The sequence below is a fragment of the Dryobates pubescens genome, chromosome 9 (genome assembly GCF_014839835.1).
Source record: "Dryobates pubescens isolate bDryPub1 chromosome 9, bDryPub1.pri, whole genome shotgun sequence".
Taxonomy (NCBI): Eukaryota; Metazoa; Chordata; class Aves; order Piciformes; family Picidae; genus Dryobates; species Dryobates pubescens.
The window spans coordinates 31,653,537-31,679,598 of record NC_071620.1 but is presented as its reverse complement, the minus strand read 5'-3'; the positions used below and the strand labels follow the sequence as shown (position 1 = coordinate 31,679,598).

The window sequence follows — 26,062 nt, the reverse complement described above, 5'->3', positions numbered from 1 at the left end:
AAATATTCCATCAGAGCATGTAAAAAGGGGCTGTCTTTTGCACCCATGCTGTTGTGGAATTTAAAAATCAATCTTGTGGTTTATGTGATTCAGTCAGTTTTGTTTTAAGGAGCAAACCTAAGCTGACTGCAGCCAAGAGGGATGTTTGACTTTTCTTACTGTTCATTCATTCTAGAAAAGCAGCCAGCTGGAAAAACTGCTGCTTATGGTATTTGGTAAAGGAAAAACTGTGTTATAGAATTATCATGGCAGAATTTCCGGTGGGATACATGAAAATGAAATAAAAGTTCGTAAGTGATTTGGTTACTAATTCGGAGATTTACAAGCTGCACAGCAACTGTTGCGGTCTAGGAGGTGATCGGACAGGCAGCACTTGCTGCATTATTTTGGGGGGAAAAAAAATTCTCCTGGAGTAAATTATGTGACCAATCCATCTTGGGATGGGGGAGGTTGTCAGGCAGATTTTTTGCTCTGGTGCATTATTCTTATTATTTTCATGCTCTCCTCTCTGAAGAAAAAACAAATCCTATTGCTATAGGAATCTTTCCAAACTGAGATGCCAGAGCTGAGTTTCCCCGGATCCAGATGCTTTGTCAGAAGTGCAGCTCCCTGAGAGCTGGAACTCGTGCATACCTGCGGAAGCAGATGAAAGAATAGGAATAAAAATAAGACAGAGAATTACTTCTGCTGGTACATGCCTGGAAAAAAATCATCAAAGGTTTTTATAATTATGACTGTTATTAGATATCATGTCTGGTTTCTGCATATTTTAATTCTTTCTGAAAGAGGTGAAACTTAGGCACTTAGAGATCCCAGGGGAATAATTGCAGAAATGATGACATATTCCTCTTCTTGAACAAATTTCAATACCAAAGCTGCATTCTGCATACTTAAATTTCTTCTTAATTATACTTGGATGCAGGATAGATAGTTATTTTCTGTCTTACAAATGTGTGTAGCCAATTAGTCCTGTAGATCATGAATACCCAGTGGCCTAACTCATTAAATGGAATTTTCCTTTTCTGTTGTTATGGTAAAAGAGTCTGCAAATAACTGAATATCCTCTTTCTGTGTGAGCTCAGCCTTGGCCAAGGCTACAGATCCCGTAACTTGAGCAAGCAAACAATTGCTGGGGTTACCTGTACTCCTTACCGTATGCCAAGTTAGGTGGGAGTGTTGATCTGCATGAGAGTAGGGAGGCTCTAGAGAGGGACTTGGATAGATTGGATCAATGGGTCACCAAGGCCAAATGCTTGGGTCAAGCAATGCTACAGGCTTGGGGCAGTGTGGCTGGGAAGTTGTCTGGCAGAAAGGGACCTGGGTGTTCTAATTGAGAAACAACTGAATATGAGCAAGCAGTGTGCCCAGGTGGCCAAGAAAGCCAATGGAATCCTGGCTTGGATTAGAAATACTGTGTCCAGCGGGAATAGGGAGGTGATTGTCCCCTTGTACTCAGCTCTGGTGGGGCCACACCTTGAGTATTGTGTCCAGTTTTGGGCACTTCAATACACGAGAGATGTGGAGGTGCTGGAGCAAGTGCAGAGGGCAACATAGCTGGTGAAGGGCCTGGAGAATAAATCTTATGAAGAGCAACTAAAAGAGCTGGGGCTGGTTAGCTTGAAAAAGAGAAGGCTGAAGGCAGACCTCATTGCTCTCTACAACTACCTGAAAGGACTTTGTAGAGAGGCTGGTGCTGGTCTCTTCTCACAGGTAATTAGTGACAGAGCAAGAGGGAATGGCCTCAAGTTGTGACTGAGTAGATTTAGACTGGACATTAGGAAAAAAAATTTTCATGGAAAGAGTGATCAGGCATTGGAATGGACTGCCCAGGGAGGTGGTTGAGTCTCCAACCTTGGATGTGTTTAAGGGTCGTTTGGATGTGGTGCTTGGGGATATGGTTTAGGGGTGAACTGTGTAGGGTAGCGTTATCAGTTGGACTTGGTGATCCTGAGGGTCTTTTCCAACCTGAATGTTTCTGTGATAGTCTTGTGTGTGTGTTTGTGTTATAAATTAGTATAGGCTGTTTGGCTTCTCTGCACTTCTGATGCTTAATTCTACTGCCACAGTTTTGGTGCTGTGTGATGAATTTAGTCTTCCTGATTACCTTCCATTCCTGAGAAGCCCATAAGCTCTGTCTGGCCCATCAAGACATAGAAACCTGAGCACGTGGAAACAAAGATAAGAGAAACTGTCTATGTGTCTCTGAAGAAACCACTGCTTACATCAAATAGTCAACCCCAAGTGTTATTCTTCTGTTGTAGGTTAAGGAAAATTAAGAGTTTATTGTTATAACCATAAAGAAAAGTCCTGCAAAGCATAGAGATAGGGGGATAAAGAGTTTGTCCCAGGATACTGTAATCTGTTATTCTATTCCATTTTACTGTATTTATCTATTTAAGGGAGCACATAGACAAATCTCTCCCTTCCCTCTCCATCTCAGGAAGAGCGCAGATCTTGTCCTATGGTTTGTGGGGGAGATGGTTTTCTGTTGGCCTTGGCTGGCAGGGAGTCTCAAGCTACACCACAGGTCTGGTGAAGCCTGCAGTAGGCCTGAGTGTAGTGGGGTGGCAGTTTATCCTGCGCTTGGGCCGGCTCTGAGCAGGGGGAGGTTTCTGGAAGGCTCTGGAAGGTGAAGGACTGAGCCTAGTTTGTGAATGTATTCCTTCTACCTAAATACCATTTGTATATATTTGTAAACAGAATTTCCATTTAAACATCCAATCAGTGTGGAGCATTTTTATCTTACTCCTTGGGAAGGGGTAAAAATCTTAATCTTTTCTGTCCTTTTGTCTGGGGTAGCTTGTGGCTAAAAACTAAGACATCTTCCCTCTGATGTTTTTTGGGTTTTTTTTAAATTATTTTATTAGTAGTATTACTTTTTGCACATCTTATTTGTTGTTCTGTCTTCTGAGTGTATGAAGGTGACACATGTAGCTTAGACTACCTCATAAGTAGAACTGATAGAGATGATGAAAGCAGAATGCTGTGGCCAGTGAGAACCAGGAAGCCACAAGACAATTGTGAAATGAGTGACAGACCAGTCTTGCTTTAAGTTGGTTTTGCTAAGTTCCAGTATCAGTAAATAATGAATGCAGTATGACTGAATAATTGGCTTTGGTGCTTTTCAGTGGTAGCACGTCTCCTCAAGGGTGAATGTTGCTTATCTAAGATTTCATCCTACTCTTTTTCATAATGGTCCATGACATCAGAGGCCTTGGTACTGTAGTGCTACAGGAGATACCGGGTTGTGATGTTAAAAGCTGAGGTCTCGAATATTGTAGAAACAACAAAACTCACCATTCAGGGAGAGTGTTCCCTGTAATCTTGTTACTGGCATAGTTATCTCCAGTGCCTTCTTGACATGTATTTCCAAAACTCCTCTAGGGATTTGAATTGATTAACTGTTGTCTTGAAAGAAAATGGTTACACTGGATTTAGGTTACTAAAATTTGTGTATGTTGTGCCTGTTATACATTATTACAGGGCTTCATAGAGAAACATGGACAGACATTTTATATGTGCTATAAAAAAAAGCTTTAAACACCTCTTAAAAGTATGCAAAAATAGCCATCTTTTATACTGTTAGGATTCTGTTAATGAGTGTGTAACTCAGGGCTTGTGACCCTTCTGCTCTGTACCCCACACTTGTGGTGCAGGGGAAATAGCTAACTGCCTTTGGGAAGATGTGCCAGGTGCTCGCCATCTCTTTTCCTCTCCAGGGTTTATACTCTGGGAATACTCCAGGTAAGTGCACAGAGAAGGGAAAAGCCACAGTTACTTCACTACTGCATGTGTGTGTGTATATGCATATATACATTATATATGTGCTGCAATTCAGATGTGACCTTGCTTTTCTTATTTCTTCAGGGTTTTCTGCCATTGACTGTTAGAGAAAATCTTAATCTTTTCTTCTATCTTTATTGCTTGTACCTTAAAGAATCAGAACATTATGATCTGACCTACATTATCTTTCTAATTCATATAGCCCTTATGATGAAGGCCTTAAAACTTCTACATAACAGCTGCCACTAGAATATGGGGAGTCTTTCAGGGCAGGGGCAAGAGTCCTGGATGCAGCTTTGCTCTCATATATTAAAAGTTTGGAGTTAAATGAAACCTTTTCAATTCTCAAAATAGCAATAAAAGCAGTGAGTAAATTTAACTTGCTGGACAGTTGTGGTTTGCAGAATGCATTTGTCAAATAGATTAGAAATAATTCAGGGCACATTTAGATGGGGAAAAAAAAATAAAAGCAGAGAGACTAAGAGAGAGGCTCAGATTAAAAATGTGAGCTGAACATCTTCTGAGGTTTGCAGAAATTAGGCTATACAGTTCATTATGCAACAGTGTTTATTTAGAATAGAATAGAATTTAGGCTTTAATATGGCTGTATCTGTGAGTTGTCAAAAACTCTTCTTCATTGAGTCTTTGTAGTATACAATGTTGACCTCACTGTCATGGGAAACAGTGTGATCTCAAGAGTACAGCTTAGTGAAATCACCAAGCAGAGATAGAGGTACCCTATCATATGAAGTAACAAGGTGGCTTTTAAATGAAGGAGGGCAAATAGAGAGCTTGATGTCATCTAGCAGTTGTGCAGTGTTCTGCAGTTGCCTTTTTCCCTCAGGTGCTGCTGGTTTGTGAGTCATAGGGATATTGGCCTGAGGTGTTACCTTTTTTGTGATTGCTTGCAATTTCATGCTGAAGCATTTTTTTCACTAGTTGGATAAAGCTGTAATGGACTCTATGCACATCTCACTTTTTGTTGTTGCGTTAGTAAGTAAAAACCAGCTTATATTTATGAGCTGGATTTTCATGTTAAGCCATTACAGTACCACAGTTCTAGCCCTCAGTTCTGACTTTTAACCCTGTCAGTTTCAGAAAGTTTGAACTAAGGCATGCTCTGCCCTGCTTTCTTGCTGACACAGAATTTCCTCAGAGAATTTTACTGTTTCTGGTGAGAACATTTGCTTGTATTTGCAACTCTCTACTGAATGCAATTAATCAGTTTTGTTTTCTGAGCCATCTTTCTTTTATTTTCCAGGTTGGTGAGAGGCAGAGAGTTCTAGTAACAGAAGAATCCTTCGATTCCAATTACTATGTTGCTCACAATCCTTTCTATGAGCAGGTACAGTTAAATAAGCAAATAATGTCTTTTTGGTTTATTTTTGCCTTACGATAATCTCAGCAGGACAATGAGCCACCATGAAAAGAAATTTGAAAGCAAACAAACAAAAAGTAAAGAAATAAGAAACATTTTTCTGGGGAAAGTGTGCCCATCAAGACTTTTTCCATGAGCTATTTTGTTTCTGTGTTGCAAATACAATTTTCCTGAAATTATGTAAAGAAATACACAGGGGCTCTTTGAGTATACAGCGTGAGGAGAATACCCAAATAGCATTATTTGAATGGTTTAATAAGCTGTTAATCACTGCAGTAATTTTAATTTCTGTGTCTCCAAACCATTGTTTTCTGAATAGCTGAATCTTGATAATTTCCATACATCTTTCAGAAAAAATCCTTTCAGGCAACACAGTTTGGAGGAAAAAAAAAATCATTTCAAACAATAAGAAAGGTCAGAAAGTTGTTTAGATTAACACTGCAGCCTGCATTTACTTCTGTGTTCGTTCTATAAATGAATTCTTTTCATACAGAAACATTTTCTTTGAGCTAGGAAGGAAGTACAGCATTTATTTCACAAAATTGGTATTTTGGCTCAAAAGCAGATGACTTGCTGGAAACCAATAAAATTGGCTTTTGTGAATCACCATGATTTCATTCTGCTTTTGCCTTTGGCTTTTTACCCATTTGCATGCACTGAGCTGTCTACTGTTTGTGTTTGCTACCTTTAGTTAGGTGTCTCCCCCTGGAGAAGCTATCAATGATGGCTGTGCTCATGTGGTCACTAATAGTGCTTTCTTCTGATTCTGGGTTGTGTTACAGCAGTTATGCATTTATTTTTGCTTGGTAGTAACATTACTGGTCTTGAAATATCTGTTTCTATGCAATATGTGGTTCACTCCTTGGTTTTTTTTCCTTGGCTCTTTTTTAATCTTTTGTTGTTTGGTTTGTTGTTTTTGTTTGTTTGCTTTTTGTTACATCTCTACCCTGTGAGTTTTCTGTATAGCTGTTCCTTGCCTTTTGTAGCTTACCAGTCCAATTGGAGGAACGTGGCTTTCCTTATAGAGATTAAAAAGAAGTTGCTTGGGGCTTTTCAGTGCTCAATGCTTGTTTTATTTAAATGCCATTGATTAAAGGAAAAGCAGTATGTGCAAAAAGCTGTTGATTTTTTTTATGGGGTGTTTGTACAGCACCTAATATAGCTCCTGGTTGGGACTGGTAAAGAATTCACAAAATACAAATAGAGACACAGAGAATAATCTCCAATTTTACTATGGAAGAAATACTTCCCCTTATTAAAGTATATGTCTTTTCCCTAAAATCTTATGTGTGGAGTGTTTGACAAGGGTAATATCCTATCTGTTCGCCCAGGTGAGCATGAAACTTGGTGCTAGTGACTGATTCTAGTAGTATTAAATTTGATCATAGTAAATTGAAAACCACTTTTGAGTCACTAAATATCTTATTATACTTTGGAAGCTGAAGCTGAGAGTCTTGGTGTAATGTTCTGTTAACTCAAATAGTTCTCAAACCTATTCTTTCTTCACAAAGCTCGTCTATATTAAGAATTTGCTATTAAAGCCACATTGATGGAGCCACACTGACAGGCTTCCTGCTGGAACTGCAGCTTATGTTTGTGGAGGCTTTGGTGATGTGGTTTAAGGTACTTTATTGAGCATAATCACCTAAACTGACCAAAGGGTACTTTGCCAGAACAGCAGTCAAAATGAGAGTTTCTTTTGGTAGAGCTTTGGTTGGAGATTTTTTTCCTAACAAATACATGTGTTGAGAAAAGTGTATGAAGGCGTGCCAAGCCCGGCTGCTTGCCCGTTTACAGAACCTTCCTTTAACCTCTTTTCTTTTTCTGAAGTAGTAGTAACTTACCCCATCTGTCCCTGAGGATTCATATTTAGTTACTGCCGTTTCACATATGGCGATACCAAGATTTACAGAGGTCACAGGCCCAGTGATGCTTTGTTACCTGCATTTCCTGTGATTTTAATTTGATGGAGATGAATTCTGTGGGAAGAACTGTGATCTAGTCCCATTGTAATACTGTCTCAGCATTAGGATCCTGGATTTGTGTTTGAATTTGCCTCGGCTTGTCCATCTCTGAAAGGCAAATATGTCTGCTTTTCTTGGAAGATGCTTAGGAAGCTCAGCAGAATCCTAGGACCTGGAAACTCCTACAGTAATGAACACCTTGAGCCTTCAGGGAAAAAATGAAACTACTGGCAATGATTTCCTCCAAGTGAGACAGCCAATGCTTGTGATAAATTAAAATGGAGAGGCGCTATTGGCAACAAAGCACTCTCCAAATGTGGCTGGCACAGAGTTTACCTCTGAAGATCCTCTGCACATGTAGTCTAAAAATCAGCCCATTGTGAAACATTTCAGTTTCAGCATCCAGAAATCAGGATATGCGCATGTGCTCATCATCTTTGAGAAGCTCACATTTGTATGTGGATGAACAGCAAGCAAATATGATTAAATAAATCCCTGTGATTCGGTTTTTCATTGTTTAACCAGGAAATTACTCCTCTTTTTTAACTGCTTCTGAGCCTTTTCATGCCATTTGTCCTTCCAGCAAAAACTATCAGTCCTGTATGTTAAGGGGCTCTTTCTTATTCTAATATGCATGACCTAGGAACATCTGTTGTGTGGTGCCTCTTTTGTGAAGACCTTATAGGTCTGTCTGATCTCATGGTTGTGCAGATTCAGGGCAGGGTGGCATTGGTTGCTGACCAAAGAAGCACACTTGTCCATTTTTACAGGCACTTGCTGACCAGGCATCTCAGCTGCAATCAAAATAGGAGCTTGTGCAAACAGAAGCAAGGGCAGAATACAATTTACAGATGAAAAACACCTAATTTTTGTTATTATTGCCAAAAAAAAAGGTATTGTGGCATAGATACAAAAAAATGGAAGCTGTATAGCAGTCTATTAGAATTGCGTAGTGCAGGTGCCCTTGGGAACTGTTTGGATCTGGATTCACATGTTGCAACTCAGGCCTGGCTATCTCATCAATCAAAGAGCACGACTCATGGAATGGGTTGGACCTGAAAAGAGCTGAACTAACGCTGCAAAGCTCTTGTAGAAAGTGAGCTGAAGATGTTACTGGTCAAGTGTGTCAGGGCTATAATGTGTGCTAGTTACTAAAATTTTGAAGTGTTAGGATTTGCTCTGATGTTTCTCAAAAATATGTTTTCTGAGTGGAAGCTGGAGATGTTGATATTCTCTGTGGTATTGAGGAATTATGTCATTTTATTTCAAAGGTTCTTGTGCCAAAGGATCCTCTGCTAATGGGTAAGATGGTAGAAGTGAATATTTATGAAGCTGGGAAACATTTTATGAAGGGGCAACTAGTGTCAGATGCCAGAGTTTACACTGCATCCATCACCAAGCCTTTGGCAAAAGGAGAAGTTTCTGGTTTAACAGAGGTGAGTAAGAGACATTTTCTGCCTTTCTACACTGGTAAAGCAGCAGCTGTTCAAGCGTAATGATTCCATGGTATGTATCTCTTGTCATTTTATTGTTCCTCATTTATACATGCATGAAGCTTTAATCTTTCCTGACAGAGGGGATCTGATTTTGAAAGATGTTTTTGCTGCTGCCCATATCTTCACTTTGCTGAGTGTAAAGGCAATAATACACTTGGGTTACGTTCAAAGGTGCAAGATGAGGAAAGAACTTACTAGAATTGAAAAGATTTAACATCGGTGATTGTACAATTCCATGTACTTCAGTGAGAGTTTAGCGGAGGGATTAATTGGTTTCTTTTGGGTTACAAAGCCCTTTTTAAACTATGTGTATTGATTACGTGTCTGTTAAAACAGGTCAAAATTGGATTCAGAGACTCAAAAGTAATTGACAGGTAGAGGCACAGAATATTTAAAATATATTTTGGAAAAAGATCGATACTTGCTTTAGTCATGTAAAGAAAATGAAACTCTTTTAAAAAGAGAGCTGATCCTTATTTTACACCTCAGTAGATATGGCTGTTAGCCAAGTATTCTCATATATTTCATGGAGCTTTAGCTGTAAAAACTGATGGAGTGTGAAATGAAAATGTGTATCACATTTCTAAGCATCATTTGATGTCCTTTCTCCAGCACTGTTGTTAGGATCTCCAAAAAATATGTAGCAGTAGTTTAGCACATGGAAGAAGGATAATTGGCAGTTTATCAGCCACCTAGCTGCTTTTACAGTAAACTGTTGACAAGTATTAAAGTATATCTGCATCCTTGTTACAGTTCTAAGTAGTCATCTCTAAAGTAATCAATGCATACCTCAGGTGACTAGTGTTAACCTAAGCTTCTTGGTCTCTTAAATAAGCCTGGCTATGGAAACACAGAGCAACAATAATGCACCTACTGTAACGTGTTTGGCAGATCGTGAAACTTACAGCACAAACACATTGCTAAACCTCTGAGTACTATCTGTGAGTATGTGTATATCAGCCTGATAAGGGTGTGTAAGAGAGAAAACCAGCCAAAACCCTCCAGTTGTCTGGTTGGACTATGTAACTATTTAAAAACAGCTGTTTTTTTCATCAGAACTCTTTTTAAAATAATCTGCTGGAAGAGAACCAACCCTGTCATTAAGCTGAGTACACGCTGCCAGAGGCTTGTAGCATGGGAACAAGCACACAGACTGTTGACTTATATTTCCTACGTTCAAATGAGACATGAAACTATTAAAATCAAGGGTACTGATCATTTCCATAAGAACCCATTGAGATGTACAGATCTGCCCCTGCCCTTTGAGTAGGTATGAACAAGGACCTGGAATGCTCAAGTAGATGGCTACACCAAGCAAATACTTTTGTGGCTGCCAGTACTCCTTCAAAGGAGTATTTATGTTTGGTCCACTGGATGCGTTAGAAACTTTGGCTTTCTGAAGAACTAGAATCTCAATACTTCAGTAAATGGGACATCTTTAGTGTGTGGAAGCTAGAGCTGAAAGCTTTTAATCATGTTTTGCTAATATATTATATGTAGAACATAAACTGAAACTGTGGGAAATTCCTCCTGACAAATTCTATGAAGTAGCAAGTCAGAAACTTTCTTTAGGTTCCCAGGAAAAAAAGTCAGTTTATCACAAAAGTCACCGTGGGTCAAAGATGTTCTTTATGTTGTTCTTTGTGGTTGGACTGCTGAGAAACATTGCTTGTTAGGTGTGCTCAAGACGTGGAATTATAACCTCAGATGCTTTTGAACAAGATAAAAGGGGGAACATATGTCATATGATCCTTTATATAGCTTGTTATGTGCACAGATGGCAAGTTGGGAAGAGGAGACAACTCAGATTGTATGTGTTCAGATGCACTCTCAAAAGTAACCAAAGATCTTGAATCTTCAGCAAGATCCCAAGTGTCTCCACAAAGTTTTCCAAAGGGCAGCATGCAGAACTAAAAACTTGGATTACTTTCTTTTGTCAAACTATATAATGGAGAGAAGGAAGAGTTACCTAAAGTAGGTTATAAAAGCAAAGAATGAAGACACATGTGGCCCTTTCACTTTCTTCTTCCCACTGTGCATACAGATGAGCAGGAATTAGAGCTTGCTTTACATTCCCAGGTCTGAAAGAATGGGTAGCCAGCTGGTGCTTTTAAAACCAGTCATGTTTCTGTTGCTCAGCATGGCTGTCCTCTGGGCAGAAGTGATTTTAGGCAGCAGCTGACATCCTGTATCTTGTGTGTTGTCTGAAGTGCCCAGGAAGTTCTTGTAGACTCTGATCTCACCCTCTCAGTGGTATGACTTCCTCTCAACTCCTTTACTCTTTACTGGTCCATGATGAGAGCTAGTTCAGAGAAGTACACGAATTTAAATGTAGATTGGGGTAATCTAGGTCGAAAGAATTTGATGATGGGCCGTACTGCAGTAAAACACTCAGATGCTTCAGTCCATTCCCATTCAACAAAGCACTGGGGTTGCAGTGCACTCCTTATAGTTAAGTGTGTTGCACAAGTACTATGCTGGAGAGGGACAGATTGCTCAGTCAGAGCTGTAATGTGGCTGTAGACAGTCTGCAGCAGTTAAAAAGCTGCTATTCTTGTAGTATATCCCAGGCATCACTTGCTATCATTAACAATATTTTCATTAGCTTGCATAGGACAAAGAAAAAGATGTTTCAAAACGCATCATAGCTGTACCTTAATGAGGAATGTTCACTGAAAGTGTGAAAGCTTTTAGAACTGTACCAGGTTTAAAAAAATTAATTAAGCTAAAAAATAAAGTTAGAGAAACAGAGGGCATTGTAATATGCATCTTAACTTGAACATATCAGAGCAAGCCACACACTCATCCTAAGAAATAAGGTATTTCTGTAAATGCTGTGATAAGGAATATCTGCAATACCTTTCTCATCTGCTACGTACCCCTCAATAATGTTTTACTGATGAGTTCAGAGGGAGCACCACAAGCAACGTGGTAAGTCTGAAGAATCAGTTACAGGCCAGTAGATGGATTTAGAGTAAGGCCTTGGCATTCAATAACGTTAGGCTCTGTGGCAGAAGTTGGAGCAGGAAGGACAGAGGAGTGCTGGAGTCAGTGGCTCAGGTTAAAAAGCTGTCCAAGCAATCAGACTTACTGATTAGGGAGGACATAGTAAGTATTAAAATGAACAGGTGTTTGCCAGGACTCTTTTTTTGTATTTCCTTTAGCATGAATTTGTCATAACAGCCTTTTGAAAGGGAATGATGTCTCCAAGCTGCAGAGTTTTACAAAAGGGCTGTTATGGGGGGCAAGCACATTTGGAATTATCAATTCACTCAGAAATTTACCTCTACTGTAGATTTATTTGGGTTTAAACTTTAAAGCTGTTTATTCAGTAATAGAATAATGTTTAGAGGTTATATAGGTGAAAGCTGAAATCAATAAAGCATAAGCACAGGTGTAAAGACTTCATTTGGATGTGGTTCTAGTGAACTTAACATAGGATATATGTGGACTGGTAATTAAAAAGTGTTTGCAGTAACATAATAATGATCATTCAGACAAAACAAGCATATCATGTGTTACTGACTTCAGTTACAAACACCAGCAAATAAATATTTCAGATCCTTGACCAAGAATTAGTTCTACTAAGTTTCACAGGAAATAAACCCAAGATACAAGTACTGCAGGTGTGATATCCTCTCATCGAGGCAGGCTTGTGGCTGACAAAGCATTAAGAATGTACTTCAACATTTTGAGGTTCAGGAAAGCGATTTAGCATTTCTCCTATGTTCTTAAGTGCTGTGGTGAACTAGTCTCTCAGATTTGGAGATGGGTTCTCAATGAGCACAGTACTGATTACATTGTCACTGTATAATAGATATTTTTAATAAGTCAGCAGTGTGTGTCAGTAGTCTGAATGTAATTTAACTTCAAGATAACATTTTAGTGGGTTTGTTTTTATTATATGTGGCCATGTTTAAGAATCTTGACAGTTTCTCAGCGGCATAAAGTAAAATACCTAGTAAATATATCCTGTTTACAGTCAAATATTTGTCTGAAACTTATCACTGAAAGCAAACAAACAAACAAACAAAATCTGCAAGATTCCCTTGTTAGAACTGGAAATGGAGTATGTTCTGTCTTCTGTACTCCAAAAATAATCCTGCTTGTTTACATACATTCTGTGACTAGAGCAAAAAAAAACCCCAAAATATTGCAAGATGAGAAATAACATGAAGAACAGACCAAAGGACTGATGATGGATAAAAATAAAAGGCTGGCTACCTGCCAGAATTGTAATGCATTGCCAAAGTCAAAGCCTATCAGTCTGAGGGCCTTTGATAGGAAATTTTAATCAGAGAGAAAATTAAGGCAAGGGAAAAAAATTAATTTTAACAGGCTATTTAATTATCTAGTCATTATTGTTTTATGTTCATAATTCCTGCTTCCATAATGCATCTATGACTGACTCTTTTCAAGCAAATGCGGGCACATCTTTCAGTTACCTGCTTTCCATTGGTGCTGATGATAACATTCACCATGTCTAACATTTTTACTGCAAATGCCTCCTCCTGGGAGCCTCCATTTTGCTCTATCTCCTTTTGTGAGTCTGGGATCTTGGTGCTCAACTCTGTGTCTCTCCCAGACCACAGCAATATCCACAGTCAGCCTGTTAAGCTGATAACTATTCAATGAGGAGTCAGCCACTGTTTTTCAGTTAGCAAGCAGTTGCATGGTCACTCTCCTTGTTCCTTTGTTTCTCCATCTTTCCTTCATCTTTTGCAGTAGCTTATTGTACTTCTGGATGCTACTGAAGAAGATGTGTGTTGCTGGCTCCCAGTTAGCCACGAAGTATTTTTTAGTTACATTAGCCTTTTTTCCCCCTGATTTTAGGAAATGGGAAAATGCATATATCAAGTACTTCCCTATAGCCTGTTAGTGAGAAGAATCAACAAAGCATAGCTTAAAGGGAGCTCTCTGATCTCAGGTAGAAAGGATGCTTCACTTGCAGGCAAAATAAAATGGAGAAGTGGGGGGGAAGTTTCTTCTGCTGGAACAGAAATGAAAGAAATCATGGCAGAACTGAGATCTCTGTGTTAGAAACTTCAAGGACTTGGAAGGAAATGCAGACGGTGTGTATAAACTGAAGTAATTATTAAGCACAGTTTTTACATATGCTGGAGTTTCAAAGTGGTGGAAACTTGATTCCTGAGCAGGAACTAGAGATTAGAGATGTAGGGGGAAAAAGAGAATGAGGAAGCAAATTTTGGATCAAAACATGGCATATGGATGTAAAGAGAGGAATCTTTAATAAAATTACAGAAACCATGGAAAGTATGAGAAATGCTAATGAAAGGTGGAATTTCCAAAGAATGAAGATAAAGTAAAATAAAATACACCTTCATGAAAATAAGGTGTGCTATTCATTGCTCTTGAGTTGTATGCTCTAGCATATGTAGGAACATACCTTTCAGTGGCTCAGTTGCTCTCCCTCTTTCTCTGAACCAACTGATTATAGAGCAAGGCATATAAACAATTACTGCTTTTGCATGTATTAATCTGTTTTATTTAATGTCTTTCTCATGTTCCCTGCTGGTTGTAAATAGAGGTCATAAAAGATGTTAATTTTTTTCCTAATTAATCTGTTTTTCTTGCATTTTGTTCAGTTGTTTAAGTAAGGTCACTGTAAAGTTAACAAAAGAAAAGACAAATTTCCTTTCCAAGAGTGGAGTTCAATGCCAGTCGGGGATGTTTTTAAAAAGGACCTTCAAAAGTCCCATTTTTACTTGAAAACCAACAAAAAATTACCATGTAATGTTCCTAAGGTGCTGATGTTCATGATCTACACATTATCTGCACACCATGCTGGCTTTGTTTATTTGGGGGTTTGTGTTGATTTGAGTTTTTCTTCTGCTTGAAAGCTCAACATTTCTCATCTTAGAATCTGAAATTAAGGATGGATTCTTTCCTATGGGCAGAATGGATTTTTCTTTCTGGGTTTAGATAAGCAGTGGATTGGATTGCCTATAGTGGTTGGGGAATTTTAATCAGTGCTGATCTTTAGCAACATACTTAGCAAATATCTGTGATAAACACTTGATGTAGGTCCGCCACCTTGGGTCATGGGTATGGGCTGGGTGACCTCTTAAGTTTGTTTCCAGCCTTATCTTCTGTAATTTTGTGAACATTTTAATTTAGCCAGAAGTCATTTCATGAGTAGCAAACTGGAATAGAAGGTATTTCATTGATCCAAAACATTTCTCTTACTTAGAGGACCCACTTAGAGAGATAAAATACATTGACATGATTTAAGGCAGCAAACCCAAGAGCCAGCATAAAACCTTCACCCAGTAGTTTTATCCTGAAGTTTTTAATTTAATGGGGATGTTCTCTTTCACCCTCTCCCTCTGGCAGGACTGAATTTTAACTACAGTGATGAAAGCTAGGATGAAACAACACATATTACACAGCTACTTTTCAAACAAATACTCTCTTAAGTCTGTTTCAGGGGAAAAGATACAAACTTTACTTACTTTTCCTTCCCTCAACAGTCAGTGTTATTTGGCTGAATGTCCCTGTCTAATCACTTTAAATTACATAATTATGTTAATCATGTGCAATACATGCATAAAAGGAAATAGTAATGACTGGGATGGTTCAACTCTTAACTCATTTTCTGGAGAATGAGAGCAGATTAAACATAAATGTTCTACCCCTCCTGCCTCCAGTAGTAAAATTCCCAAGTGCTAAAATGGTGCTGCCATTTTCACAGTATCACAGTATCACCAAGGTTGGAAGAGACCTCAAAGATCATCAAGTCCAACCTGTCACCACAGACCTCATGACTAAACCATGGCACCAAGTGCCATGTCCAATCCCCTCTTGAACCCCTCCAGGGACAGTGATTTCACCACCTCCCTGAGCAGCCCGTTCCAATGGCAAACAACTCTCTCAGTGAAGAACTTTCTCCTCACCTCGAGCCTAAACTTCCCCTAGTGCAGCTTGAGACTGTGTCCTCTTGTGCTGGTGCTGGTTGCCTGAGAGAAGAAATCAACTCCCTCCTGGCTACAATTCCCCTTCAGGTAGTTGTAGAGAGCAATAAGGTCTCCCCTCAGCCTCCTCTTCTCCAGGCTAAACAATCCCAGCTCCCTCAGCCTCTCCTCATAGGGCTTCTGCTCAAGGCCTCTCACCAGCTTCGTTGCCCTTCTCTGGACACGTTCAGGAAATGTGTAGCCATGGTAATTTTAACTGTTTGCCACTCCCTGTAATATTTAGGAGTTCCCTTTAAAATATTTTTTTTTCATTTCAATCAAAGCTGTAACAGACAGACTTTTTGGAAAGAATTAAAAGGTGTTTGGTTTTATTAATGCTTTATTATTTCATGAAGGCAGCAGCCATGAGTTTTGTAGGTTTCTGTTGTTTTGGAGGTCATTTATTTTTACCTCACTATGCCAATAAAAGTCATTAAAGGTTTGAATTTTGTACCCCTCCAGTAGAGTTTAATGCAGGTGAAGGATATTCAGCAGATGTATGTGTTGTAGCTTTTCCTGTGGTATTTAGTCAGCCCTCTTCTTTTTATTACTACCCTTCAGATCACCAAAAAACTCACACAGATGGTACTGCTCTCTTCATTGCTTCCCTTTCTCTCCTTTCTCTGCAAGCAACTACACAGTCATAGACCTGAGAGATTTATGTCTTGGATGGGTGATTTTTCTACCTGTTCCTCCTCTATCAGAGATCTAATCGTAGTAGTCCTTCTACATAAATACTTAAATGGGACAGCATGAAAAAGGCACTTGACGTTCATAGGAGGAAGTAGACATTTAGAAGGGCAAGAGAAATTTCCCCATCACCAAATGGAAGGTCTGTAGGAGATTATTTTAGACATACAAAGTATTGAAATGTTGAACTCTTAGAAATACAGTTGCTACAAGTCAACTGGGACTGTAAGCACTAGATCTACGGTACAACAGAGTCCTAAACAACCTAATTTTTCACACCAAGAAGTCCAGTAAAAACTGGCTTGAGTATACCTGTGAGCCATTACTGCCTATGATACTGATGTACTCTTGTATTTGTAGATATGACTTGCATATTTAGATATTTAGAAGGCATATTGTTGTAATGATGGGTTGTTTCTGGTTGTTTACTAGGCTTTCTTAAATTTATAGTATCATAGTATCAGTCAGGGTTGGAAGGGACCACAAGGATCATCTAGTTCCAACCCCCTTGACATGGCAGGGACACCCCACACTAGATCAGGCTGGCCAGAGCCTCATCCAGCCTGGTCTCAAACACCTCCAGGGACAGGGCCTCAACCACCTCCCTGGACAACCCATTCCAGGGCTTCACCACTCTCATGGTGAAGAACTTCCTCCTCACGTCCAGCCTGAATCTCCCCACCTCCAGCTTCATTCCATTCCCCCTAGTCCTATCACTACCTGATATCCTGAGAAGTCCCTCCCCAGCCTTCTTGTAGGCTCCCTTCAGATACTGGAAGGCCACAATTAGGTCACCTGGGAGCCTTCTCTTCTCCAGACTGAACAGCCCCAACTCTTTCAGTCTGTCCTCATAGGAGAGGTGCTCCAGCCCTCTGATCATCCTCATGGCCCTTCTGTACTTCTGTACTATCTCCTTTCTTCTTCTAGACAAGGTGATTAAAAGAGTTAATTTTCCTCTTCAGAAATCTACCCTAGCTTTCTGCTTCTGCCAAAACTTTGTACAAGGCCTTGAATACATACTAGGAGAGTGGGTAACTACCACTGTCTCTCTGTATTTATCCTTTTGCTTTGTACGTATCAAACAGTCCACGCGCAGACAGAAAAGGCTAACTTTTCACAAGGCAACCACAAATATATTTGTCCCTGTTCTAAACCGATGTATTTTAAATGTTATGAGGAAAGGCTGAGGGAGCCGGGTCTCCCTCGTTAGTTTTGAGATTGTTTGGAGTTCATTAGCTTTGCGATTGTTTTGAAGGCAAATTTAAATTACAGTCATGAGATTAGGGCCATTTTTAATTTGCAACTGTTTTAAAAGTATAACTCATTTCAAAGGAATTAGCAAAGCATGTTAAAGGCAAATTAGAGTGTTCCGTATCCTTTACTATGTTCCAAGTTTTTATCAGATTCTAAGGGGAACAATGGCTTTGTAGTAGTCTGAAAAATCATCCTTGTTGATTCTCTTCGTGATGAGAATTTACCAATATCTTCATTTTGAAAATAACTTCTTTTTTTTTTTAATTACTCTGACAAATCTATTTAGTGTTGAACTGATCCAGCAATATCAGGATTAACTGTCACAGCAGAATACCAAGATCCATTCATATTCATGGCTTCCCACTCAGACTTTGATAATATTTGGATATAGTAATTTACATTTGTGTTTTTAATATATTTGTCAGTTACATTAGATCAGAGACATTTTATGGTGTCAGGGGTAATAAGGTAAAGAAAAACAGGAAAAGGCTTTTCAGTAGGAGGAAACAAGTGTTCAAAGCTTTTATGAGTATTAATTTTTTTTTGTGGGGGGATGTCTACATATTAAAATTCAACAGCCAATTTACGGTGGTTGTATCTTTAACTGAAATTAAATTACAGTTGAGTAATAAGGATGAGCTTCTGTTTGGTGGCTACATTGGAGAAAGCGTGTCTTAAAATAGCCAAATACCCTACTTCATTGAGGTGGATGTGAAACTCAGAGCCTTAAATTTACTCCACTAAGGATGTACTTGTAATTGCACTAACATACCAAAGACTTACTGTGACTGTGCTGAATATACTAGAAGATAGTCCACAGAAAGTTGTAGTGTGTAAGCAAGCTTAGTAAACTTATGCTTCTTGAGAGGCTGCATGTAGTAACTTTGTGTTTGTACAGGCTCTATTCCATATCAGGATTAACATTCACTCTAGATCCTTTGTCATGTAAGCAGATCAAAGTCTTGATCATGCCATTAGCCATTAAAGCATGTTGTTGCAGATTTACCGAACCAAACAACAACAGAAATAAACCCTTGCCCTCCTACTACAGTCTCTCCCCCAGTCTAAGATGTTTTTAAGGAGTCCTCTTAAATTACAGGAGGAGTGATTGCTTTAAAAGTTTGTTTTCTACCTCTAAGAAACTTGGCTCGATGCCTACTTAATACACTGAAGGTTTTCATGAGACCTGACTCTTAAATTTATTTAACTTTAGACTCAATTCTTATTTGTAACAATTTCCACAGCAAGCTGTTCCTGTGGGTTTTATCAAACACCATTAAGTAAAAGAAACATTTAGAAAAGTAACTAATTATTCAAGCACTTCATTAAAGCTGTTCAAAGAGAGCTTTACCTGTGGTTACCATACAATACACCAATCCTGATAACCTTCCCCCGACTATTTCCCATGGGGTATTTAAATGACTTAAAGGATTCTCCCACCCCTCGTTTGTTATCTCAGTTGTTAGAATCCTTCTTAAAGATGCAGAAAGATTTCCTACTAACTTATTCCAATGTCAGGCCAAGTCACTCATGCTGGCTAAAATCTAAAAAGTAGAAAGGGCTGGATGTAATGGTCTGATGCAGCACTGGCAAGGAGCAATATTATACTGAAAGGTACAATCAAGTAGAGAGGTTATGGTAGTGTGATATCATTAATGAAAGTAGCCCAAATCCCTTATACAGTCCCACTAAAGTAAAATTAGCACTCCATCTGTTTGACTGGTCTTTAGCCATTCTGCATTTCTTTGTCATCAGAACAAAGATGGTTCATCATTTTCAGTGAGAATCTTCTGTAAGTAGATTTGCAAGTATGCATCAGAAACAGTTCATGTTTTGAGGTTCTGAAAGAATGAGAGAGTTTCAAGCACAGTTTGCCTGTGTTTGAAACTCAAGCCTATAGGATGTTAAAATTTCAGCATCTTTCATTTAATTTCTTTCACTGGAGTCAAGACCACAAGCCAGATTTGGTGCAAGAATAAAATAATGATCTTGGGAAAAATAGGACATATTTCTTCCATCCTAAACACTGTGAAAAGCTTCAACAGTACTTTAGCTCTTACTTGTTGAGTTCACAAGCAGTGACATGAAGTCCTTTTTAATTTGGATATACTGGCATAAAATTGAAGCCACAGTTGTGCTACATGGCAATCTAAGCCATCAAGGTATGAAAAAACAATGTGAATTTCTCTCATGTATTCTCTGTTGTAGAGCAGGTCTGACAAATCATTTGTAAAATAAACACAAATTTAAAAACAATTGAGTAATAAATGTTTCTTAAGGTGGATCTTGCATTTTTGGTTGGTTTTGGTGATGACAGTCACACAGAATAATTAAGGGCCTGAAGGCAGACCATGTTTGACCTATGTAGCTCATCATTCGATAAGAAAATAAGTTATTTCCTAGTTTCTGGCTCAATGTAAGTCAATAAATTCTATGATGAATGTTGATGTTGCTGTGCTGCTAACGTCTGCTGTGTAACACATTTCATTTTGCCTTTTTATCTGGCCTTAGCAGTAAAAGCACTGTTTTGTGGGATTTGGACCTGTAAACAAGGCCTCTTCACAAATGCATGAGCATGCTGTTGATTATGCTGTGCAGAAATGGCCAGCCTCTGGATTGGGACAACCTGCCTGTTATGAATGTATGAAATGAATGTGGCAAATATGAGTATTAATAAAAATATTAACGGCTGTTTGTTAATATGAACATTTACCCAAAACATATTAAATAGGTTTGATGCATGGTTGGAATATATATTTATAGTGCTGCTGTACAATATTTAGGCAAATACAGCAATTTTAACAATTTTAAGAAAACTGGGAGGAATAACAAAGAGGGAATCTCCGGGAGCAATATGGCGCTCAACCACAGCTCAACAAGAACAGTTAGGTCAAGGAGATAATGTATTAGTTACTCACAAAAGGTTTTACCCCAAATAGGGGAGGTACTGCTGCTGTAGTTAGCCGTTGAGGCTTTTGGGGGGCACTCTCCTGCAGCAAGCACAGCTGGTTGCCAGCAGGAACGCCACACAGTCTTCGGTGGCTGGTCTGGCTCCAGCCGGACGGCAGCAACACAGCGTGTTTTTTGTGAAGGGGTCTCGCGCCTTCCCGGGTAAACTGAGGCACAGCTCAAATTCTAGTTGCAAGGGGACACGCAGCTTGGATCCTAAGGCTTGTGGCTTCTCTAGCTTTCAGTGCACAGGGCTTGTGGCTTCTATCCCAGGTTTTGGACCAGGCAGCTTGGGGCAGGGCAACTCAAGGCAAGGCAAATTAAAGCAAGGCAGGTCCAAGCAGGCAACGCAACTAGAAATCAACTGTATATATATCGTACCCAAGATTCAATTGGGCCAATAGGGCAAATGAAGCCAGCAAACAGTTACCTGATGAAAAGGGACTCTGCCAGGCTGTGGCCATAAAAGGCCTAGGCCTGGTCAGGGAGAAGCAGTGTCCAGTACATGAGCTCTCACCCCAGAAGGAGACTTGTTTACCCAGACACATTGGAGCCTCTTCTTTTGTCCCTTTTCCCGCATTACTGTGACTCCGGCAGGAGGTAGGAGGGAGAGGGGGACCATCTCTAGACATGTCAGGACCTGTCTGGGTTTGTGCTGGGCCAGTTTGGCCCTACCACGACACTGCCTCACTAGACAGTATCCAATATTCTCTTTTCCAGTGGCTACCATATAAGGTTTCTGATGTATGGAGAAGGAGAGCAAGTAGCTATTAATCATATGATGAATTTCTGTCTGGTTGAGTGATTGGCATGGCATGGTAATGTAAGGCTCATAGCAGACTCATGCAGCTTCTCAAAAAGGATTGACTATCCACGTTACACAACATGAGATGGCTTTGTGATTGATAAATAGTTAAAAAAATGAGTCTTGACTGGCTGGAGAGCCAGATGTCAAATCCAAAATGAAAAGCAAACATCACGTGGAAATTAATGTTCTTTTTCTGTAGCCTCAGTATAAACATGGTGTCCTTGAAACAATATTATATGAGGAAATTATTCACTAAATGTTTTAGCTTTCAATCTGATGGATTCTTCTTCACAGCTCTCTATATATATGTATGTGTGTATATATGTGTGTGTGTGTGTGTATATGTAGATATATATATTTATATACACACACTGCAGCAGAAGTTGAACAAATGCTCCATTCTGGATTGGGATGGCTTGGAAATGTTTGTGAAAATGCTTTTGATGGAACAAAGCTATGTAGGCAGTACATTTAAGCTCTTTTTTTGTCAAAACATCACATAGCTGCAAAAACTACCTATGCATAATATCAAGCAGATGGATTTCTGGTCCTCACGAAAGGGTCTTGTAATCAGGATTAGAAGATGGGAGGGTTTTTTTATTTTAATTTTTTTTTTAAATCCCATGCTTGTTTTGACATGAATTCATATGTGACTGTAAGTCATTTCACTCAGTCTGACTGTGCTTTATCTTACCCGTATGGAAGCTATTTTGCAATTCTCACATACAAAATCTCTGATAAGTGCAGATAAAATAATTACCATACAAAAAGGATGACTGTGAATATCCATTTCTGACACAGATAGGTTTGGGGTTTTTTTTTCAAAATACAAGAACTTTAATTTGGTAAAATAATGGAAATAGTGGGTAGAATGACAGGAATTCTTCTCCTCTTTCAGCTATTCAACATGTATCTCTATCCAAAGAAACATTAGTTAATTATTTTTTCAGTGAGGACTACTTAAAATTCTGTACCACAATCAGATTTTATCAGAGAACCACAGGGGAAAGCCAGATGGGTAGCTCTTAATAGCTGGAAAGGAATGAATTAGAGTTATACTTGGGAGAGTATCTTGTGTGATAAAAAACTGTTGTAGTGCTGTTAGGCTTTCATATGGAGACATAAAGCATTTTAAAATCCAAACCCTTTAATTTGTTAAAGACTAGATTAATCTCCCCCACAGTTACCATTCTGGGGGCTTGCATTTCTCACCCATGTAGATACCTAGTGTACAACTGCCATTTTCAGGTCATCTGTTTTGTCTGTGTTTCTGGCAGATTTTCATAGACTCATAGAACAGTTTGGAATGGAAGGAACCTCTAAAGGTCATCTAGTCCAACCACCTCTGCAGTAAGCAAGGGCATCCTCAAATAGATCAGGTTGCCCAGAGCCCTGTCAAGCCTCACTTTGAATATCTCCAGGGGATGTTCCTAACATCCAATTTAAATATACTCCTCTCTAGTTTGAAACCATTGCTCCTTGTCATACCACTACAGGCCTTTGTAAACAGTCTCCATCCTTCCTGTAAGCTCCCTTTAGGTACTGGAAGGTTACTATTAGGTCTCCCTTCTCTTCTCCAGGCTTTCTTTTTCTGAGAGCAGTGTATTCTGGTGTGATCTAATTTTAGGAAAGATTCTATGCATTTCAGAAAAGTAGGGGTGGGTGAAATTCCTGTCAAAGATTGTCAGTCTGCCCTAAGAGACAGACCTTTACCTCATTTAGAAAGAAAGGGCCTATTAGTAATTATGTGATGTTTGGTAGGACATTTTAAGTTAGGCCTAACATGGCAAATCTGAGAGGTAAAAGAGATACCTTTGCAACAGTTTACTATGTGAAATCATTCTCATATCCTGCATTTTTACTATGTGATGTCATTCTCATATCCTGCATTTCTACACAGTGGTAGCAACCCAATCAGGTAGAGCCCTCAGCTGTGAAGCAGCTGAGGGAAGTGGGAAGCGCAGAAACTTCATAATTAGGAGCAAGCTAGTTTGTTGAAACACTGTTCTGCATGCTATGCAGCACCACCTCCTTCCCTTTTCCTATTTATATTTTGTCCAATTTTCATCTGGTTTTGCATTTGATTTTGAAGTGCTATGAAGCAGACAAAGTCTTTTTACAAGAAAGCTGCGTTCACAGTTAGAGCATGAGCAACTGATTGGCCAAACTGACAAAGCCTGGTTTTCTATGCTTTGGGTTCTTTGGTTCCTTCCATATTTCTACAGAAAAAAACCCACATGTTCCTCTCCACATCTTCCTTGTCCTGTCTGACTGCTCTGTGATCAAAAATGTGTCGGAGGTGATCTATGCTACTATTGCATGTGATTTGGTGCTCAAGGAGTACAAATGGTCGGCAGGGTGATCGCAAAACCAGATTATTGAGGCTGGACTTTGGCCTTTGCCTCCATGGGAGCACTGATTTAGGTCTCTCCTTTTTTTCCACCAGTCTTTGACATGAAACTTAGTGGATTGCTCTTCCGTTTTTGAAGTGAGTAGAATCAGAAGTTACTAGGATGGGCAGAGAGAATTAAATGGAATCAAGGGCACCACTTGCTCTTAAGTCAATTCCAGTGAATAGTTGTTCACCAAGGGACAAAATCAACAACAAAACACAAGAGAGAGCTGTATTAAAGCATTATGGGTTGTTTTCAATAGACTTTTTTAAGTGTATCACTGCAATGACACTGAAGACCTATAATATGTGATAACATGAAGAAGCTAAGAATATTTCTCATGTACATGTGTTCACAGGTTATTTGGGGTGTAAAGTGAAATACTCAATACTCTGAAGTAAGGAAATTCTGGAGTCTCAGTTCCTCTTTTTCATGTAAATGCCAACTGTATTATGTTTCAGCCTTTAAATCAGTGCTTCTGCCCTATTTTCACACACATACACAAATTTGTTTCCTTCTGTGCACAGAGTTGAGACTATTCATTTACTAAACTATTGTTGGGTACTTTTCCTTTGCATTGTTTATTGTCTAATAAGCAGTGTTGTTTGCTACATGCTTTTTAAACCATACTCTCAAGGGATTTACTAATTTGTTGCTAACCTTTCCTATGACCCTGTAGCTAAGTTTCTGAACACTTCAGAAACAGTAATGAGTTTAGATTTCCTCTTGAAATGCAGCTTTTGTCTTCCCATTTCACAGGTGAAAATGAGGCAGATGTTCAAAGTGTCTGCTGGAAGGTTAGTCTAGTGAACAAATTTGATCATGGTTAGGTTGAAATACTTGGAAGCAGATATTTACAGATTATTAAAATTGTGTAGGATGTGTTCAAGCAAATTGCAGTAGTGACTGTACAGCATTTGAGAGAAACTAACTCCATGGCATGAAATCTCAAATAAAAAAGGGAAATTAGTACTTCATGGTTAATTCCAGAGAAACTAATCCTTGATGAGATAATGCTAGGAATTATCCAATACAATCTGATAGAGCACACCATGTAAAACCTGAGGAGAAGGCTGAGTTCCAGTGGACTCATTGGAGGCTTTCAGCTGAGGTACAAGTTGCCAGTATTTGAGCATGAGAGAGTGCAAGTTTGTGCTTATGCACTTCAGTCTTCTACAAACACAGAAGTTGATTGTCTAGTCAGACCACCCTGTGAATGATACAAATGCTCTTCTAAGGGCAGATATTTGTTACAGCCTGTAGATTGGATACTTACTGTTCTTTGATGTCTTAAAGTGCCAAGGCGCTATCATGATTATCTAGCATAAAATACACAGCAAGCCAAGAAAGGTTTTTCTAATGCAATCTCTATTGTGAAGATGGGCTGATGAATCATTTGTAGAGGCTGCAGAGATTGTGTTAGAGCAGTTAGACTTGCTAATCAGAAAAAGTAACCATTGCTTGATGTTTCCGTGAGAGGTTCCTCCATTAACTGCAGTTGAACTTGACTGACTGTGACATTAAAAAGGAGACTCTGATTTCAAGGCATTCCCTCAGGTGCTCCAAAGTATGCTGACTGGCACTGTGGGAGACCTTCTAAAACAAGTAAGGATGCTTAAAGGAAAGAGTCCATGACAATATGAAAATAAAACCTGAACCCACTGTATTACCGCTGAAGCCACAATGTTAGTCAAGATCAGTCACACTTCTATTAACTGTTAAATGTCAGCCTTGCAAGAAGTGCTTGTTTTGCCAGGGTCCAGCTCCATCTGAGCTTAGTGAGCATCTGCAGTCCCAGGAACTGGAGATGTTTAATACTGGGTAGAGAAGCCTGTGAAAATGAATGTAAGAGAAGTTGTCAGGAGACTACATGTTAAGGCATTGCCTAGCTTTAAGAAAAGGTATTTCAAACTTAAACTTGCCAGAGATAGAGGGTTTTTGAGACTGGTGACAGCTAGGATATGAGACAGTAGTTGTAGAGACCTGATTACTGGCTCACATTATGGTGCAGGATACACTTTCATCTTCTTTGTTTCTCTACCTGTAAAATGAATGAGACATTGGTATCATTCCTAAATATTAAACCTGCTCATTTTATACCCTGTTCATTATCCATGAGGTTGGAATGCCCAGGCAGCCAAGAGGGCCAATGGCATCCTGGCCTGCATCAAGAACAGTGTGGCCAGCAGGAGCAGGGAGGTCATTCTGCCCCTGTACACTGCACTGGTTAGGCTGCACCTCGAGTACTGTGTCCAGTTCTGGGCCCCTCAGTTTAGGAAAGATGTTGACTTGCTGGAACGAGTCCAGAGAAGGGCAACAAAGCTGTTTGGAACACAAGCCCTATGAGGAGAGACTGAGGGAGCTGGGGTTGCTTAG

General features: G+C 39.3%; 1 protein-coding gene across 1 annotated transcript in view; it reads left to right on the top strand.

Moving 5' to 3' along the window:
* Window positions 1–26,062, top strand: part of CDKAL1 (CDK5 regulatory subunit associated protein 1 like 1) — a 439,319-nt gene that overhangs the window by 401,710 nt on the left and 11,547 nt on the right. The window contains exons 13-14 of the mRNA XM_054164266.1: window positions 5,045–5,128; window positions 8,397–8,561. Coding sequence (XP_054020241.1) covers window positions 5,045–5,128; window positions 8,397–8,561 — 249 coding nt within the window. The remainder of the gene's footprint in view (window positions 1–5,044; window positions 5,129–8,396; window positions 8,562–26,062) is intronic.